The 17,775-nt window shown below is 33.1% G+C and overlaps 2 protein-coding genes across 2 annotated transcripts; both read right to left on the bottom strand.

The window, feature by feature from the left end:
• On the bottom strand, positions 1-4,600 carry LOC128222379 (cerebellin-3-like). The gene is made up of 2 exons (XM_052931353.1): positions 4,045-4,600; positions 1-3,345 (listed from the first exon to the last, which is right to left on the bottom strand). Exons 1-2 carry the CDS (start codon positions 4,289-4,291, stop codon positions 2,927-2,929), a joined length of 666 nt encoding a protein of 221 aa, XP_052787313.1. The 5' UTR covers positions 4,292-4,600; the 3' UTR covers positions 1-2,926.
• Positions 4,601-15,837: 11,237 nt separating this feature from the next.
• On the bottom strand, positions 15,838-17,209 carry LOC128221511 (complement C1q-like protein 4). Its single transcript, XM_052930117.1, has 2 exons — positions 17,056-17,209; positions 15,838-16,256 (listed from the first exon to the last, which is right to left on the bottom strand). The coding sequence occupies exons 1-2, from the start codon at positions 17,207-17,209 to the stop codon at positions 15,838-15,840; spliced, it is 573 nt and encodes a 190-aa protein (XP_052786077.1).
• Positions 17,210-17,775: the final 566 nt, after the last annotated feature.

Genomic DNA, 17,775 nt, shown 5'->3' with positions numbered 1-17,775 from the left:
ATATGGTCAACTGTAAAAAATGTAAACACAAACAAGTGCATGTAAAAAAAGTGAAACATGAAATAACATTGTTAAAAATAGACAATTGCGCATGCGGTCACTGTTTGTCGGTGTGCTGCAAAAGGAATTAAAGTAAGGAGATTTCAAATATAATTTAACACGTTTCGTTTTAAAGCATGGCCCGTATCAGCTTTCTTGTAAATATGTAAGTATAAAGGTTTACAAACAGCAGTACTCTTTTCTACAAAAAACATATCACAAAAATCAGAACACATTATCACATTATTTACATTCTTAATGATGTGCTAAAATGGAACTTAATCTTTTTTCACTTCATGTCACGTTTTAAGAAAGGGCCGTAACTGAAATTGGAACATCTGTAGGTTCAATCCCTTTGAATGTCCTTTTTAATACATGATTATATTGCACTGTTTCTGTTTATCTGTTGTATTCTTTACATATTGCTAAATGGTTTCTAAATAACTACTTTAACATTGAGTAATGACAGACATTCAATGCAGGAAAAAAACAATCATTTGTGAACATGACAGCAGCATTATAACAACAATGTTTTATGCTTAAGTTGTACGGTGTTATAGCTAGAATACACTCCGGAAGACCACACGCGACGGTTCCTTCATAAAAGAAGGTGATTCCATTGCGGTTCGAGACCATTGATAAGTGGTGCAATGATTTCGATTAAAGGCCTGCGTTATAATAGTGTGTAAAGATCAATAGGTCGCACACTATTTTTTTTTATTTATACAGCTTTTTTTTTTAAAAGAAACACCCTCATTGACCTCCTCTATTCCCGATACCACTTCACCTTAGTTTTGACTGCTTTCTAAATTGACAGACAACTTCGTCATATGTTGACGATGCAAAACGTGACTGTTTACATATATAGCAAAGGAAGAAGTTTTCTTGCGTTCGGAGACCTGAGTGTGTTGCTCAAGGTTGTCAACAAAAACATTTGATTGACAATATTGATATTCAAACTGGAACGTATAAAAGGTGTCATATATTTATACTATTCAATCATCGTTTAGAAATAATCATTGCATACATATTATTTCTTATATAAAGCATTTTATGTTCTCTAGTGTTTTTAAGAAAAACAGTTGTAATCTTCAATTCATAACTGACACTACCTGTGTATTGCATGCTACCAAAATTATAGATAATGTTAACATCTCACTTAAATCAGAACAATGAACGAATAAGCGCTGGCACTGACAATGTATCCTTGAATATGCACATGAATTTAAGAAAACAACACATTTCTAACAAGTAAAATAGTGCGTTGCAAACTATAAGGCGTTCTTTTGTTTTTGTTGTGCTACTTTAATTAAACACACTCAACAAGGCACATAAGCTCATTGGCATTAACCAAATTCTAAGGACATAAACCCCCAATCAAGTATAATTACGTGACGCTCAAATGCGTCTAAAAACGAAATTATGTTAGTGAATCATAATGGCGAATATGTCTCACTCGATACCACTATCGTTACCTATCGTAAATGATAATGAAGTTGCTCGCTCTAACCCAGTTTCGTACGTAAGTTTTCCAGACACTTAAGCAAATTAAGGCCGAAATCAATGGTACATAAAAGCAGATGCAATTTAAATATATCTTGTTTAGGTATTTTAAAGCTGCCTTCTTACATATTGACAACAGTTTTTACATGTTTTTATTTTGTCACCGAATCAGCTGGTTTTAGCCAGTGCCATTAAACCGGGTTTATGTTTAAATAATTTGCTACTGAGATTGTTTCTGTAGCTTTTCGCATAAATATTACTGCCTCCAGTTATAGCCGGTCAGTAACGATATATATCAGATCTCAGCTTTCAGCCATTAAACATCAATATTCGAACTTAAATATGAAAGACTGAGATCTGCTCGTTAGTAAATATTCTTATATCAGAGGTTTAAAGACATTTGAATAACAATTGGCTCATTTTAAGACAAAAAAAAATAAAAAGAAAAAGTTGTCAAAATGGTCAATTTGCGAGAGTGCAGCTTTATTGTTCATTTAAAAGTTGCACAGTTTGTATCAGCATTCCGAAAATAAAATATGGTCATATCAAAACGTGCTCGATAGTTATAGGTCATTTACCATCATTTTGTACAATACCGTTAGGCGAATCCAATATTATTTTCACAGCTGTGTTTGAGTCCAAATATAACGCGTATTGTTAAGTAACTTCTAACTTAGTTAAACTATGCCTTCATTCTTCCATATATTATAATTATATTATAGTATAAAGGCGTTGATATCATATTTTTACACTATTTTGACGTTTTGTTGGCCAACAAACAAGGACTGATCATTGTTATTAAAGTTAATTTATGACACCCTAATTTAAGACCGTCTGTCGATCCCAATTTTCATTCAGAACCTTTTGAGAATGATAGTCTACGATTGAACGTATAGATTAGGTATAGAATAATCTATTATACCGAACAAATACTGATTTACATCAGTTAAGTCTGCGAAACGCTTAGCGTCTTCTAACACGGACTTTCAACTTTATTTTATAAGCGCCTATCTCGACCAGGCGTTTGAGAAAACGTTGACTCTTATTTAAGTCTTTACGCGAAGACTGTATTCAAACTGAACACATTAATCATTACGGAAGAACTAGTAATGAGTGTGCAAACTTGTATAAAGGCGAAGTCAGGTGATATATAACATTATGTATTCTTGTTTGTCACTGACAAGGCCATATCAACGAACGCTAATACACATTACATATGTATACATGCATAGCGAGCAAAAAATAATTCAACAAAGAATTCAAGTAAACTAATTCTTGTTATTTAATTGCAAAAGAAATAATACTATATGTATTATCAAAATATATTTAATGCATATGGTTTTCCAGATGCATATATATTAGCAAGAAGTATGCATAACACTTGTCACTCAATAAGAAATCCGGAGAAGAACGTGTTTGTGTCGGTGCCTTCGACATATTTGTTCGATTGATTACAGTGAACATTAACACTGTCGCCTTTTCCAAGTTCCATTACGGTAATGACACTGGAAGAATCAAACTTATGTGTTTTTGAGTTCACGTTTACAAAAAGGCGTAGATACAATTTGTCGTTCTTTTTCAGTCGGTAATAATCGGTAGTTCCACTGCTAGATGAATCACTATAGTAACCGGTGATCTTGACAGAGATCAGATACAAGCCTTCTATTGGGGCGGTAAACGTGCCTGTTTCGCCGTTGTATGCTGATCCGATGTTGGTGACAACATTGTCAAATAGTATCGTCTGTCCTGCTGTTGTTGTCGATATATCGTTTGAAAGGATGGCTAAAAACGCCGGGCGGGGATCTGAAAATAGCAACATTTTTGTTAAAGTAGCATTTCTAGATAATACCTTTTCAAAAATACTTATATAGTTACTTTAAAGTCATGTTGACATATATAAATCATTGGAGAATAATGAATTTTCGTGTTAAATTATTTCTTTAATGATCGAAACAGTAAATGCATATGATTTAGGTACAGATAAAAATAGCGATATTTTTGGCGTTTTTTTAACTAAACGGAATTAGTGGCCGCGTAGATATTATTTTTATTTTTTTTATAAAGGCTTATATTTTCATTGTATCTAAATCATATGCTTTTTGGTTTTATCATTAAATTTAAGTGTGTTAAACATGAAGTTGCATTAATGCATCAACCTATATTGTGCGCCTTTAAATACACAAACTACAATATTTTCAAAATTTTAAAAACAACCCCTCACAAGACTTAATGGAGAAGTTAGCTCTGCAAACATCATTAAAGCCACAAATGTAAAACCATATGCATAACCCTGAAACAAAGTTATCGATTGTCGCGGAAAACAACCGCATATAACTTCTTAACATTATGGTTGTATAATGTTCAAATATCGGTGTAGAACTACAAATACGGTTCATATTGTGGCTGTTTTACAGTGTATGCATTGCGACACAAAACTAACATCTCTCCAAACGACAGGTTATTACGGAGACAAATTAAAAGACATCTGTCCCTCATGTTTACCTTGAAATACACCTTTTGCCGCGGTAGATGCATTTAAGGCGGTTCTCGTTCTCTCCAAGTCATCTTGAAGAGCGAGAGTCGAGGCAGAGGTGATGTCGATAGTCTCTTCCAGTCGATGTAAAGTTGTGTTTGTCACTGTTAATTCAGTCTTTATAGAGTCGAGATCGTTCAAGGACTCTTTGAGGTTTTTGTTTTCATTCTGTAGGTTTTCAACAGTCTTTCCAAGTTCTTCCAGTCGTATTTCCATTCGAATAGCCTTTTCTAGCAGTCGTTCATCGTATTCAAATCTCGTACACCTTGGCTCCACAATACCACCGCTTACACAAGAGAGGCACAAAAATGCAACTTATATACGAAAGAGCATATTTAATTCGTCAAATTCAATTTGATCAGCTATGGTTAGTGTTGAAATATTTTGTTTCGTCTTATCTCGGATAAGCTTTCAATAACTATTGTTTTGTGTAAATATTTGAATGCCATTTAATCAGAATCTTTAAAACACGTTCTTGTTCTTAGCTGTTTATCAAGCAATGTTGGATACTTCTGAGCAAGTGATGAGAACCCGACAACCTAATGGTTCAATGTTAACACACCCCTGGTATTTATGTTGTTATGCAAAATCCAGACATTTTGTTGAGTTTCACGGCTATTATACGATGATTATACAATATTAGATTAAGCAATACGTAGTGTAGGTTTTTAAACCTTCAAAGTCTATTTTGTGAAATATGGATGCCTGCTGACCCACTTTCTTTTTGTTATTGTTAAAAGAGTTCATTTCACTTCGAAACCCGATCAAGAGATAACAATAAGGGTTCCAATGACTAATTAATCACATTCGTCCTTAGGGACCTTAACACTGATTGTTTTAAACATATGTTTTACATATATATGTATTCAGAAAGACATACCTTGTTAATACTGATATATAATTATACGGGTTAACATGCAGAGAAATAAAAAAGACGGACAATGGTAATTTACTGGCTTCGTCAGGTTTGTATAAATAATGTGTGTGTGGATTACCTTAAGCGTGTATTAAAACGTATTTCTAATCATAAAACCAGCTGCCATGTTTCGTGATAAACAATTACGTGCAGATGTTGAAGAAAACAACATTTTAACGAATATAAACTAAATTCAATCAACTTAACTTAATTCAATGAGTTTTTCCTATTTTAAAATAAATTACTTTAGCAAAAAGTCATAAAACTACGCCTTACATTAGACACGAACCGTGACAAGCAGATATGTGTGTTTAGGTACATATGACGTAATAGGTTCCTGAAAGTGTAAACATAGATAATTTCAAGGTCAATGCTCACTAACGTCTTGAGTCTGAGTTTGAGACTTTAGACCCAAAACTGCAAATATTTTACCGCGAGACCATGGTTAATAGGTAGCCATATATTCCGCAAAACCCTGGTTGAAAGTTTGGCACATAAACAGCGAAACCATGGTTTATAGATGGACACCTACACTACGATATTGGTAACTATTCTGCGAGTAAATTACTAATAGGTGGACACCAATACCATGAGACCATGGTGTTTAGTTGGCATCATTACAGCGAGACTATGGCTTAAAATAGCCATCCATACCGAGAGATTGGCAACTATACCGCAATACCATGGCTGATAGGTTGACACGTATACTGCGAGGCCATTGCTGATATGTGTGCACATTAACTGCGAATCGGGCAACTATACTGCGAGACCATTGCTGATAGGAGGCACCTCTACCTCAAGTTCATGGCTCAAAGCTAGGCACATTTACCAAAAGATGGGAACCTAAACTGTGGGACCATTGTTGATTCTTGGGCATCTATTCCGCGAGACAATGATTAATAGGTCGATTGCGCGAGACCCCGATGTTTCAGCCTTGATGATACTAGTGCCTTTAGATATGGTATTTACTTGGCTTGTCCCTTTAGTCTCGTTACACTCATGCCACTCATGCACCTTAACACTAGACTACCGATGCGCCACATACATGTATGTATTCTCTATTTCCCTGTCTCAATATTGCATTTTTTTACGTGGGGGTTTGTCTTAATTAACCATTTACAACAGTTACAATATCTGCCTAGGATTTAAACCAACAGCTAAAGTGATGTGAGAGTTAACGAGTTAAGTATATTATGACAAGCAGTTGATTTCTACAACAATAAACAATGAAACTTTAACCATATGGAAATCTATCATGTACAACAAATGCAACATATCGAACTATTACAAACGATTAAAAGGTAGACAATTGATTTTCTTTCCTCCCTCAATTCTATAATTAACAAACATATGTATCATCACGATTTTGTTTCGTAACATAATCTATGAGTAATAATCCAAGATTCCGACCATGGTTACGTTTACTCGTTTCCTTAAGTTTACTGAGTTAAAAGAAGTAATATATTCACTCATAGCTTTATACAGACCTATATGAAATTACCACAACAAATACTTATTAAAACACTTCTTAAAAGGAAACGAATTGTTTAAAAGAATTCACGGCATTCAAAAAACTAATAAAACTTCACTGTCATAAACGTAATCATTTCCATTTTAATCTGCAATATTCTTTGCGACATAATTGTATCTAAAAATGTTTTATTTGGAAAAAAATGCTTCATTCAGGTTCGTTGTGTAATTCATCACTAATACAGCTTTCATCACAAAGTCTATATTAAATCGGTTTCCAGTTTCCAGTTTCTATTGAATATCTGGCAAGTAAACGGCTTATTTCACACAATTACTATTCGCGATAAAACGTATTTTGCAGAAATATTTGGCAATAAGAAAAAATATTATTATCAAGACGTGCAGTCCTAGACTTGTTAACAGGATTTAGGGATGAAAAGAGAATGAATTACCCGTCCCGGGTTTGCGCATGCAAAGGAATGTGCGCAGCAAAAATGTCTGTTGCATCATTCGTAATTCGGTTCATATCAAGTTATCCTTTTATAAATTTATCAAATCAGGGTTGAAATAAAAATAAATGCTTGTTACGTTCTGCAGAGGTTAACATTGAAGTATTTATATCATCAATGTCAACATCGTTGTTATTCAGAAAAAAAACATATAATTATATCACATGATATTTCAGAACTATTTTCCCTAATATTCTTGTTTTCCCTAATTTTTCCTAATATTCAACTTCGGTATTTTAGGGTCACTCTTTGGGCATGTTTTTGGCATTGCTGGGGCACCCTCCGTTTCTGCGGACATAAACGAGCCTCTGCTGTGATTTCAACAATTTCATTTTGAAACAAGCAAACATGATAATCACAGGGAATGAAAAAAATGTCAATGCTTAAAACTATTTTATGGATATTTTCAATTCTAAAGCATGCATGCGAACATTATGGTAAAATTATTAGAAATTGACACAGATTAAATGTTTTGCCACGTTTACTACTCAATCCATTTATTCACGTAGGACTTCTAGACATAATATAAAAGCATTCTTACGTCACCATTTAAAAGAAGGCCGGATTATACATGCATTCCTATCGTGACCATAAATAATTATCTTTTCACTCGTAATGCTTCACTCAAATATTCTATTCTTAAGTCAGTCGGTTAAACAGATTTTGATCTTACTCCGAAATTTGAGTAATATCCTCTATTATGTTACTAACGGACCATCGGACCATTTCCACGCTTCTTGTCCTCGAGCCAAAAAACCTCTCATTTTCTGTCTTAGGGACCTATTTAATGGGAGAAATAAATCAACCTTCTCTTTATTTCCAAACTTAATATTGCATAAGGCAAACAAATGTTACCATCAACTGTTTAGGCTTATAATCATATGATAGTTAGATTGCCATAGGGAACGAGAGACATTTTAAATAGGGTTGTGCTTAAAACCACCCAGGTTGTTGTCATTAATAATAAATAATTATTTAATAAAAGTCTACAAAATTCATTAATGGTATCGTTGTATTCAATGAACTTATGAATATGTGAGAAATCAAATACAAAAACAATTGGCAAATACAAAATCCGTTTAACGGATGTTCAGCCGCCATATTTCCTATTTAGATGTGGAAGACGGAACATAGTGTCAGAAAGAGAAAGCAAGACACAGACACCGACAGTTTTGACACGGAACTCGTATGTCGATTAATTAAACAACCAGGACAATACGAACTGGAATACGTATTATATTTCAGCCTAAAATTGAAATTAAAAGTCTATTTATTACACTTGATTTAGAAAACAAACCATTTTGTACGCGAAAGCATATTTGTGGCACAAGACAATGAACATTTAAGAATTGCATCAACTTTTAGCATTTTAGATATTAATATCGATACCATTTCTTTGTTATTTTGATGAACAGTTATACTATCTTTGCATGGATTGCAGTTTTGATGGACACCATATTGAAGCTACTTTTATAAAATCTTTATGAAAGGGATGTAGTAAACAAGAAAATAAATATGATTATATAGGAATATTAATACTTTGTTTCTAAAATACCATAATGTGAACATGCATTATGTAACTTTAATTTAATTTGTACCAGTAGCATTGTGTTTGTATAATTGATAGATGGACTTGGTAAACCTTTATATTTGTGTTTATATGTATGAAAGTTTAATTTGTCAATACTCGGAAGCCATACAGATGTAGACAGGTTAAAAAGCATTCACGTAGACAATTTATCGTGTTTATACCATGTTCTCATATAACCAGCGTAAATGTTGAGTTCCATCAAGGAAACAATTTTCTCATGTAATAGTATTTAGATCAATTTTCCGGTTCTGGCTCCTTTCAGAAGCAACTCAAACAGACTGAAGGCACAATCAAAATAATCTCTTTTGATATTGGTATATCAGAAAATTGCACATTTAAGAGGAAATAATAACCCTTGAATGCAATTTGAAACAATGGTAGGGTAACAATAAATTATGCTTAGAATGCCGCTAGTAATTCTTTTCCCATTTGATGAATTCCAGAGAAAAAATGTGCAAACAGTTTATTACTTATTTTTGTTTTAAAAAAATAATCTAATTACGTACATTTTAGATGTTTAAATACAGTAACATTCGTGCTACACTGCTAGACATTGTTATCCTTGAACTTATCATAACCGAAACGTTCTATCTCGGGAACCTTGTATTGCTTCATGTATAGATATTACATTGCGCAACTTAGAGTTGCCATAATGTTATATATTATACGGCATGACCCTAGTATTTACTATATTTATATGTCGCGGGAAGCTAGTGTTGTCACAATGTTATACATAATGTCGCTGGAACTTAGTATTGACTAAACGTTATACTTTATATCGTGGGAACCTTGTATCGCCTAAGGTAAGCTATTATGTCGTCTTTACGCAGTAATGCCACAATGTAATATATTGTTTGGCGGGAACCTAGTTTTACCACAAGGTTAGATAATATGTCGCGGGAAGCTAATATTGTCACAATATGATACATTATGGCGCTGGAACTTAGTATTGACGAAACGTTGGACCTAAAATCATGTACACCTAGTATTGCCACAATGTAAGATATACTGTCGTGTGAACCTAGTATTAACGCAATGTTGTATGTTATATGACGGGAACAGAGTACTGCCTAAGGTTAGACATAACGTCGCTGTTACCTAGTTTTACGACAACGTAAGACATAATTTCTCAATAGGGATTTTCAAAGAAAAATAAGGACATTAAAAACCATCTAGGAAACAAGTGTCTTTCTTAACTGACTTCTTATCAAATTTCAAGAAGTTGTTTGCTCGGATCACTCACATTATACCTTAGCTTGCGAAATAAATGAATCCCTGCCTGTATTACCCGTAATAAAATTTTGAAAACGAGGGAAAGAAATTACCATATTGGACAATAAACGAAACATGTCTGATTATGTTTAAGTATTGGACAATGAATGAATAATATAACATGTCCAGGTGGATTGTTCAAATCATCATTTTGTGATGGATTCAATAAATCTACCAGGTAGAAAGTAAATCATGGTCACCTTTTGATGATTTTATTAAAGATATATTCTTGATCTGAATTTACGTGTGTCAAGAAGTAAACTTCAGATGTTAGACTGTTATAATTAAAAACATATAAAATAGCTGGAATAAAATGTATATCTTTGTTTTGTAATGCTCCAAAATATGACACTGAATGAAATACAAAACATGTCCATATAAATTGACGCAGTGGATTGTTCAAACCATCTTGTAATGGAGTCAATAACGGAGGGTAAAGCATGGTGACCTTTTGATAATTTTGATGATTTTATTTAAAGATATATTCTTGATCGGTTGAATATTTCGATTTTCAAAGAAGTCAACTTCAGCTCTTAGACTCTTGTAATTAGAGATATAACGAACTAGCTTAATTTGAATATTATCTTTGTTTTGTGTGGCTCCGAAATATGTTTGCATTTGGGTTTAATCATAATTTGACTGTAGACATTCTATGACGTTTTCTAAACATGGCTGCATAGGTTTTTAAATTTTATTTTTCTGTTTCAAATTAGATTATTTTTAACAATAAATATTAAGTATTGATTCTCCCATTGCATTAAAAAAGTATTGATCAGATGAACATATGGCTTTTATAACCAAGTCCTATCCTGGCGGTCCATGACGTCTGAGGTACCATATTTGTTGCATATACACAACAATTCTGATAAAAAATACTACAAAAATATCGGCTCAATTGATAAGTCGTAACATCCTGATAAATATTCATAAGGTTCTTCTGTTGATGCGTTCGTTTAATTGCTTTTCTTTACAAAACACACTCTCTATTGTCCGTGATCGCCACCTGTCCGAGATCTAATCCCCTACTGAAACATAAATAATATGAAAATACCTCAATCAGATTATTATCAGGCTCAGTATTATTCACGATGTGAGTACACTTTCACTTATCAATTGGACAAGCTATACAACAAAAATTCAATGCAAACTACTGGGAACGCCCAGTTTGAATAATTAAAAGTAATCCATGTTTACAGGCACAAAGCAACGGCCCAATGGACAATGACCAAGAGACACAAAAGTATAAACAGCACTTACACAAATTAAACCATCACAAACGAATAGCACACGTATCAAAAGCTATACCGATAAATAATGTAATAATTATTATTATAATTATTATTATTATTATTATTATTATTATTATTATTATTATTATTATTATTAAAATTATTATTATTATTATTATTATTATTATTATTATTATTATTATTATTATTATATACCATATTTCTATAGCAATCTTTTCATACATAAAATATGTTCAAAATTGCTTTACAATGTAATATAAAACAATAGACAAACTAAAATGCTTATAACAATATTAACGCTAGTCAATTAAACAAAGAGTTTATGCATAGCACATGTGTACAAAATTAATATAATATTAAATGTTTGAAATAACTTTAAAATAATAAAATAATAATTTCAGAGTTGGTGAAAACCAATAAAATTTAAATATAAAGTAACAACAAGCAATAAAATCGTGGATAGATCTATGCATTCGGAACTATAATAATAAGATCCTTATCGTCCATAATACTGTATAAAATAGTGAGTTTTCAGAGCCTTCCTAAAACTTTGCAAAGTGTTACAGTCTCTGATGTCAGATGGGAGGGTATTCCATAACTTTGTAATGACTTAACTTGAACAATCAGTGAAACAAGAGTTCACTGGAATTCGAGCCATGAAATATGAAATATACTTTGAGAAAAACGAAATACTAGACATCTTCAATGTAGAGGGCGAATTGAAAGACTGCAACCACCAATACAAAAAAATGACAAGGAAACGAAACTAATCTCATGGGCTAAATCAGATGGACTCCTTTCATTATGGATTTATAGTAAAGTTTTACTGATAACCGTAGTAAAGTTTTTTTTTTATAATAACCGTAGAACAACATACATACATAGATATTTATTGTATACGCATCATAAATATTGTAAAATACGGTAGTTTGTATTTCAATCAGATGCAATACGGCCATTTTACACACCGCCCTTAAACGCAATATAGTTAGAGAAAAACGAAATATAAGACTTTTTAAAATGTTTCGACCGAATTGAAAGACGGTAACCGCAAATACGAAAAATGACCAGGACAGGATACTAATCTCACGGGCGTAATCAGATGGACACCTTCTAGAATGTATGTAAAGTAAAGTTTTAACAACCGTAGATCAACATAACACGTGTGTATTTATTGTATACGTATCTGTACATTTGTATCTGTATTGAACAATACAGTAGTTCTTATTCCAATCAGATGCTGCACGGCCGTTTTACACCCCACCCTTAAACGCATCATTTACACGTAATTTATCATGAAATAACGTGTTCGTTATGCTAATTAAGCCAGAAGTGTATACAATAAAAGGGTTCTTAAAAATGCGTTATGATCTGAAATTTCGCATTTAACATTCATGGATTGTAGCAGGTTTTGGTTTCACGTCGCGTGGGCTGGGGTTGTCTTCTCGTAAAGTCTGAATCTGCTACAATTCACTCTACTCCATTACAACATCCCGGATCAAAACGCAGACCTATTATTCCTAGTATACAGCTGACATCACTTGTATTTAATTATGTATTTGTTATCAATATAGAACATTTTACCACTTAAAAAAGGTTTACGTTTCCACATGTTTTTCCATGCTACTAACTTAAACAATAACCGCAATGGTTCTTTGGCGTTAAAAAAAGGGAAACACGAATGTATGATTGGTAGCTTAGTTTAAACATATAATTGTACCACACATTTTCTTGAATGCGATCTTGTCCACGCCGGCAACATGTTGCAGATCATTTCGTAAATAGTTTTGTTCCAAAAACACTGTACATGGTAAACATCATCCGCAAATCCGTAGTACATATTTAATTTCGATTCAATTGAGCATACGTAAATGAATAAAATAGTGTTATAACGAACATTAAAAACTAACAAATCAATCTTTTGAAAAGTGTATAGTTATTTGCGACTTAATGACTGTTATCATTACAAACTGACTAGTCAAACCTTTAAATGTATTAAAAATCTTCACACCATAATCGAGATAAATTAGAGATAGGAGTGGAAATAAAAACCAGATAAAAACATTATTCTAATACTTAAAATATTGTAAATTGTGCAATAAGTAAACACTCGCAAGTGATGTATTCTCACATTGATAATAGACAATTGCGCATGCGCATTCGGTCACTGTCTATCAATGTGCTGTAAAAGGTATTGACGGAGAGAGATTGCGTTTAAATATTATTTCTTAGGTTTCGTTTTCAAGCAAGGTTCGTATAAGCTTTCCACTATTTTCAAAATAACTCTCAGAATCAAAACATTTTATTTGAATTTCTTAATGTGTGACTATGTGCCAACGTTATCATTTTGAATTCCATGTCATAATTTGGGGAAGTGCCGTTACTGAGGGTGCGAAAACTTTGTTTCCCTATCCCTGTAAATGCCCTATAAGATACATTATAACATTTCCTTGCTACTGATCCTCTGTTATTTTATTCGTCCTATATTGCTTAATGTTTCCTCAATCAATACTTTAACATTAAGTTTTGACAGGAATTGCCATCAATACTAGAATAAACAAGCATTTATTAACAAAAGAGTAAAACTATAGCAAGCTCTGTTATATGTTCAAGATATACTTGTTAATGCTGCATTCTCACAGATTTACCATTTTTACAACTTTTTTGTCTTGGAGAGAGCAAATTATTGCGTGGGTGTCTGCAAGCCAATGATAGTTATGGCATAAAGAGTTACTAACGGTTTAAGAAAAATGCATGAAACATCAATTTTTGAACTTAAATATTAAAATCTGCGATCTAATTTTTTGTCGGGGGTCTTATATAATTGGTTTCCGCAAATATTGGCTTATTTCAAGACAAAAAAAATAAATAAAAAAAGTTGTCAAAATGTTCAATGTGTGTGAGTGCAGCTTTAAAGCTAGAAAACATTCTGAACGATCACAACCAACGGTTTCTATATAAAAGAAGGTAATTCCATTGCGGTCTGAGACTTTAATAAGTGGTGCAATAATTTTGATTAAGAAGCCGCTTTACTAATACTATATATGTGAAGAAAAATAATGTTTTTACTTTTATAATTATTTTATTTTATTATAAATTTACGGCCTTTTTCTAAATGTGATAAAACACATTCTTAATATAATAATCACATTGACCTCCCCTATTTCCGATATCTCTTCACTAGTTTTGCCTGCTTTCTGAATCGATAGACAACGTCGTCATATTTTGACAAAAAGAAACAAGAATTAGTCCAAAGATTCAAATATATTGACTTTCCAATCACCTGGGTTTTTTTTTTTAATTTATCATTGCATACAGTCTATTTCTTATGTAATGCTCGAAATCTTCTCGATTGTCTTTAAGTAATACACTTGTCATCTTCAGTTCAAGACTGACATCCTCTGTGTATTGGCAGCTACCAAAATGAATAAACAATGCCAACATCGTACTTCAGTTAGAACAATGCACGCAGAAGTACTTATACTGGCGATATAGGCTCGGACATGCACATGATTTTCAGAAAAAGGGTACTTCTAAAAAGTGAAAAAATGCATTGAAAACTATGAATAGTTTTTCTTTTCTTGATTTAAACAAAACACTTTACAACGCACCTTAGCACATTGGCATTAAACAAATTTTAGGGACAGGGCAACCCTCAAATAAACCGGGCCTGCAAGTCAGTTTCTGTCTAGCTACGCTCCTGATAAGTATTAATGCGTCTAAAAACGAAATAATGTAAGTGAATTAAAACTTCAAAAACATTTCCCTGGAAAATACCACCAACCTATCGTAAATGAAAATGCAGCTGCTCGCTCTAGCCCAGTTTAATATCGATAATAAATCCTGACACATAGGCAAATTAAGGCTGAGATCAATAGTACATTAGAAACAGAGACAGTTTAAATATACCGTTTTTATGTATTTCAAAGCTGCACTCTCTCAGATTGACATGTTTACATTTTTATATTAATATTTTGTCTCAGAATCAAATGACTTTGGCCATAATGCCTTCAGTTAAGTCATATAAGGTAACTCACGATTTAACAGATCTGAACTGTTTGGTAGTAACGCTTTTAGCCATAATACAATAATATTCGAACGTTAATATGAAAAAACCTAAGATCTGATCCTTTGTCGGCAGTCTTATATCACTGGTTTGCACAACACTTGGTTCATTCTAGGACTAAACATCAAACAAAATCAAAACGGTCAATCTGTGAGAGCGTTGTTTTAATGCTCATTTCAAGGTAGAACAGTTGGTATCACCTGTCCAAAAATGAAAAACCATGATATCAAAGCATGCTATATACTATTATACAAAACAATTACTGTTTACACCGGTTACGAATGCGAAAAGAACAGCGTCCTTTCAGACGGGGATTTAACTATATTTTATAAAAGCCTAACGCGCACAGGCTCTTGAGAGAAAAAGAACTCTTATTTAAGACTGCACGCGAAGACCGTATTCAAAACGTAATCATAACGGAAAAACTAGTAATGAGTGTGCGAACTTGAATGAAGGCAAAGTCAGGTAATATATAACGTTATGTATTCTTGTTTCAAGGTTTGTTACTGACAAGGCCATATCAACGAAAGTAAATACACATTACATATGTATACATGCCGAGCAACAATACATGTTTCAACAAAGCAATTCAAGAAGACAATAAATTCTTGTTATTTAGTTGCAAAACATTTAATGCATATAGTCTTCCAGATGAATATATATCAGCAAGAAGTATGCACAACACTTGTCACTCAATAAGAAATCCGGAGAAGAACGTGTTCCTTTCGCTGCCTTCGACATATTTCTCCGAGTATACACTCTCAACATTAACACGGTCGCCTTTTCCAAGCACCATGACGGTAACGACACTGGACGAATCATACCAATGCGTGTTTGCGTTCACGTTCACATTAAGTCGTAGATACAAATTGTCGTTCTTTTTCAGTTCGTATTGATTGGTTGACCCACTGCTAGCTGTAGATTTAAAATAGCCTGTGATCTTGACAGAGATCAGATACAGGCCTTCTATTGGGGCGGTAAACGTGCCTGTTTTGCCGTTGTATGCTGATCCAATGTTGGTGACAACATCGTCAAATAGTATCGTCTGTCCTTCTGTTGTCGCCTTTATATCGTCTGAAAGAATGGCTAAAAAGGCGGAGCGGGGATCTGAAAAAAGCAACATACTTGTTAAAGTAGTATTTCTAGAACATCAATTCCAAACAAAAGGGTACACTACTAAAGGTGTGTAGTTACTTTGCAGTCATGTTGACATATTTAAATGGTTGGAGTATTAAAGGCGCACAATATAGGTTGAGCCTTATCGTGCTTAACATGTTTTACTTAAATGGTCAAAACATGCATATATTTAAGGTACACATAAAATAGCGATATTTTGGCGTTTATCTTATCAAAACAGAATGTGTAGCCACGTAGATTGAAAACATGTACAAAGCTTTATATATTTTTTTATCTGTACCTTAATCATAAAATTATATTAATCGCCTTCCACAATTCACAACTGCAATAGTTTAACAATTGTGAAAATCACACGTAATGGCACGTTATGGAGCAGTAAGATCCTTCAACAAAGCTCAAAATGTTAAACCGTAATTGTAACCCTGTGACAAAGTAGTCGATAGTCGCGAAAAACCCCGCAAAGAACTACATTCCATCATGGTTGTAATACGTTCAAATATCAGAGTGAAACTGCAAATGTGACTAGAAAACTATCTCATAATTATGTTCATTTCTTCAATATCAATTAACACAATTTTACTTTCGTCATTAAAATAACAACTACAAGAAAGAAGAAAATAATAATAATAATACGGCTTCGTGGCCATACATGCCCCAGAAAAAAACGCCAAAATATTGCTTAAATTATTTAAGATACTTTATAACTTATATTGTGCCTTAAATCCTCGGAGAACACTCGGAAAACACTCGGAAAACACTCGAAGAATACTCGGAGAATTCTCGGAGAACACTCGGAAAGCACTCGGAGAACACTCGGAGAATACTCGGAGAACACTCGGAGAGCGATCGGAGAACACTCGGAGAACACTCGGAGAACACTCGGAGAATACTCGGAGAACACTCGGAGAAAACTCAGAGAACATTTGGAGAACCCTTATCGCATACTAACTGTTACCATACTAAAATAAGATATAAATATATCTTTATGTTTAACAGGTGATAAACAATATTTTAGAAGAATTTCTAGAAAATTAATTCCAAACATTAGGGTGAACTGCGTATGTAGTAACTTTGTAATCATTTTGACATATTTGGAGTATTAAAGGTGCACAATAAGTTTTGTTGCAATTTTTATTTTTTAAATAATGCCTTATCGAGTTTGACTCATTTTACATAAATGATCGAAACAAGATGCAGTTGATTTAAATATAGATAACTAATGGCCATAACTGGCGCTATCTTAACTGTGTACTTTGAGGCCACGTAGACAATAATTAAAACATATGAATAAAGGCATATATTTTTATCTGTACCAAAATCAAATGCCTTGTATCATTAAATTGATTCAGTTCAACATGGAATTGCATTATTGCATCAACCTATATTGTGCCCCTTGAAACCACAAACTGCAATTTTTTTTAAAGTTGTGGAAACCGCAAAACGTAATTTTAAAAAAGCCGCAAATGTGTAACCATATTAGAGGTCGCAA

Source organism: Mya arenaria, chromosome 16 (genome assembly GCF_026914265.1).
Source record: "Mya arenaria isolate MELC-2E11 chromosome 16, ASM2691426v1".
NCBI classification, from domain to species: Eukaryota; Metazoa; Mollusca; class Bivalvia; order Myida; family Myidae; genus Mya; species Mya arenaria.
The sequence above is the reverse complement of the archived record's forward strand: the minus strand, read 5'-3'. Positions and strand labels throughout refer to the sequence as shown.

Coding starts and splice junctions, on each gene's coding strand:
- LOC128221511 (XM_052930117.1), bottom strand. CDS start 17,209: ATGTTCTCTGAGTTTTCTCCGAGTGTTCTCCGAGTATTCTCCGAGTGT. Junction 16,257..17,055: donor GTTCTCCGAGAATTCTCCGA/GTATTCTTCGAG, acceptor TGCTTTTTTCAG/ATCCCCGCTCCGCCTTTTTA.
- LOC128222379 (XM_052931353.1), bottom strand. CDS start 4,291: ATGGAAATACGACTGGAAGAACTTGGAAAGACTGTTGAAAACCTACAG. Junction 3,346..4,044: donor GGCAAAAGGTGTATTTCAAG/GTAAACATGAGG, acceptor TGCTATTTTCAG/ATCCCCGCCCGGCGTTTTTA.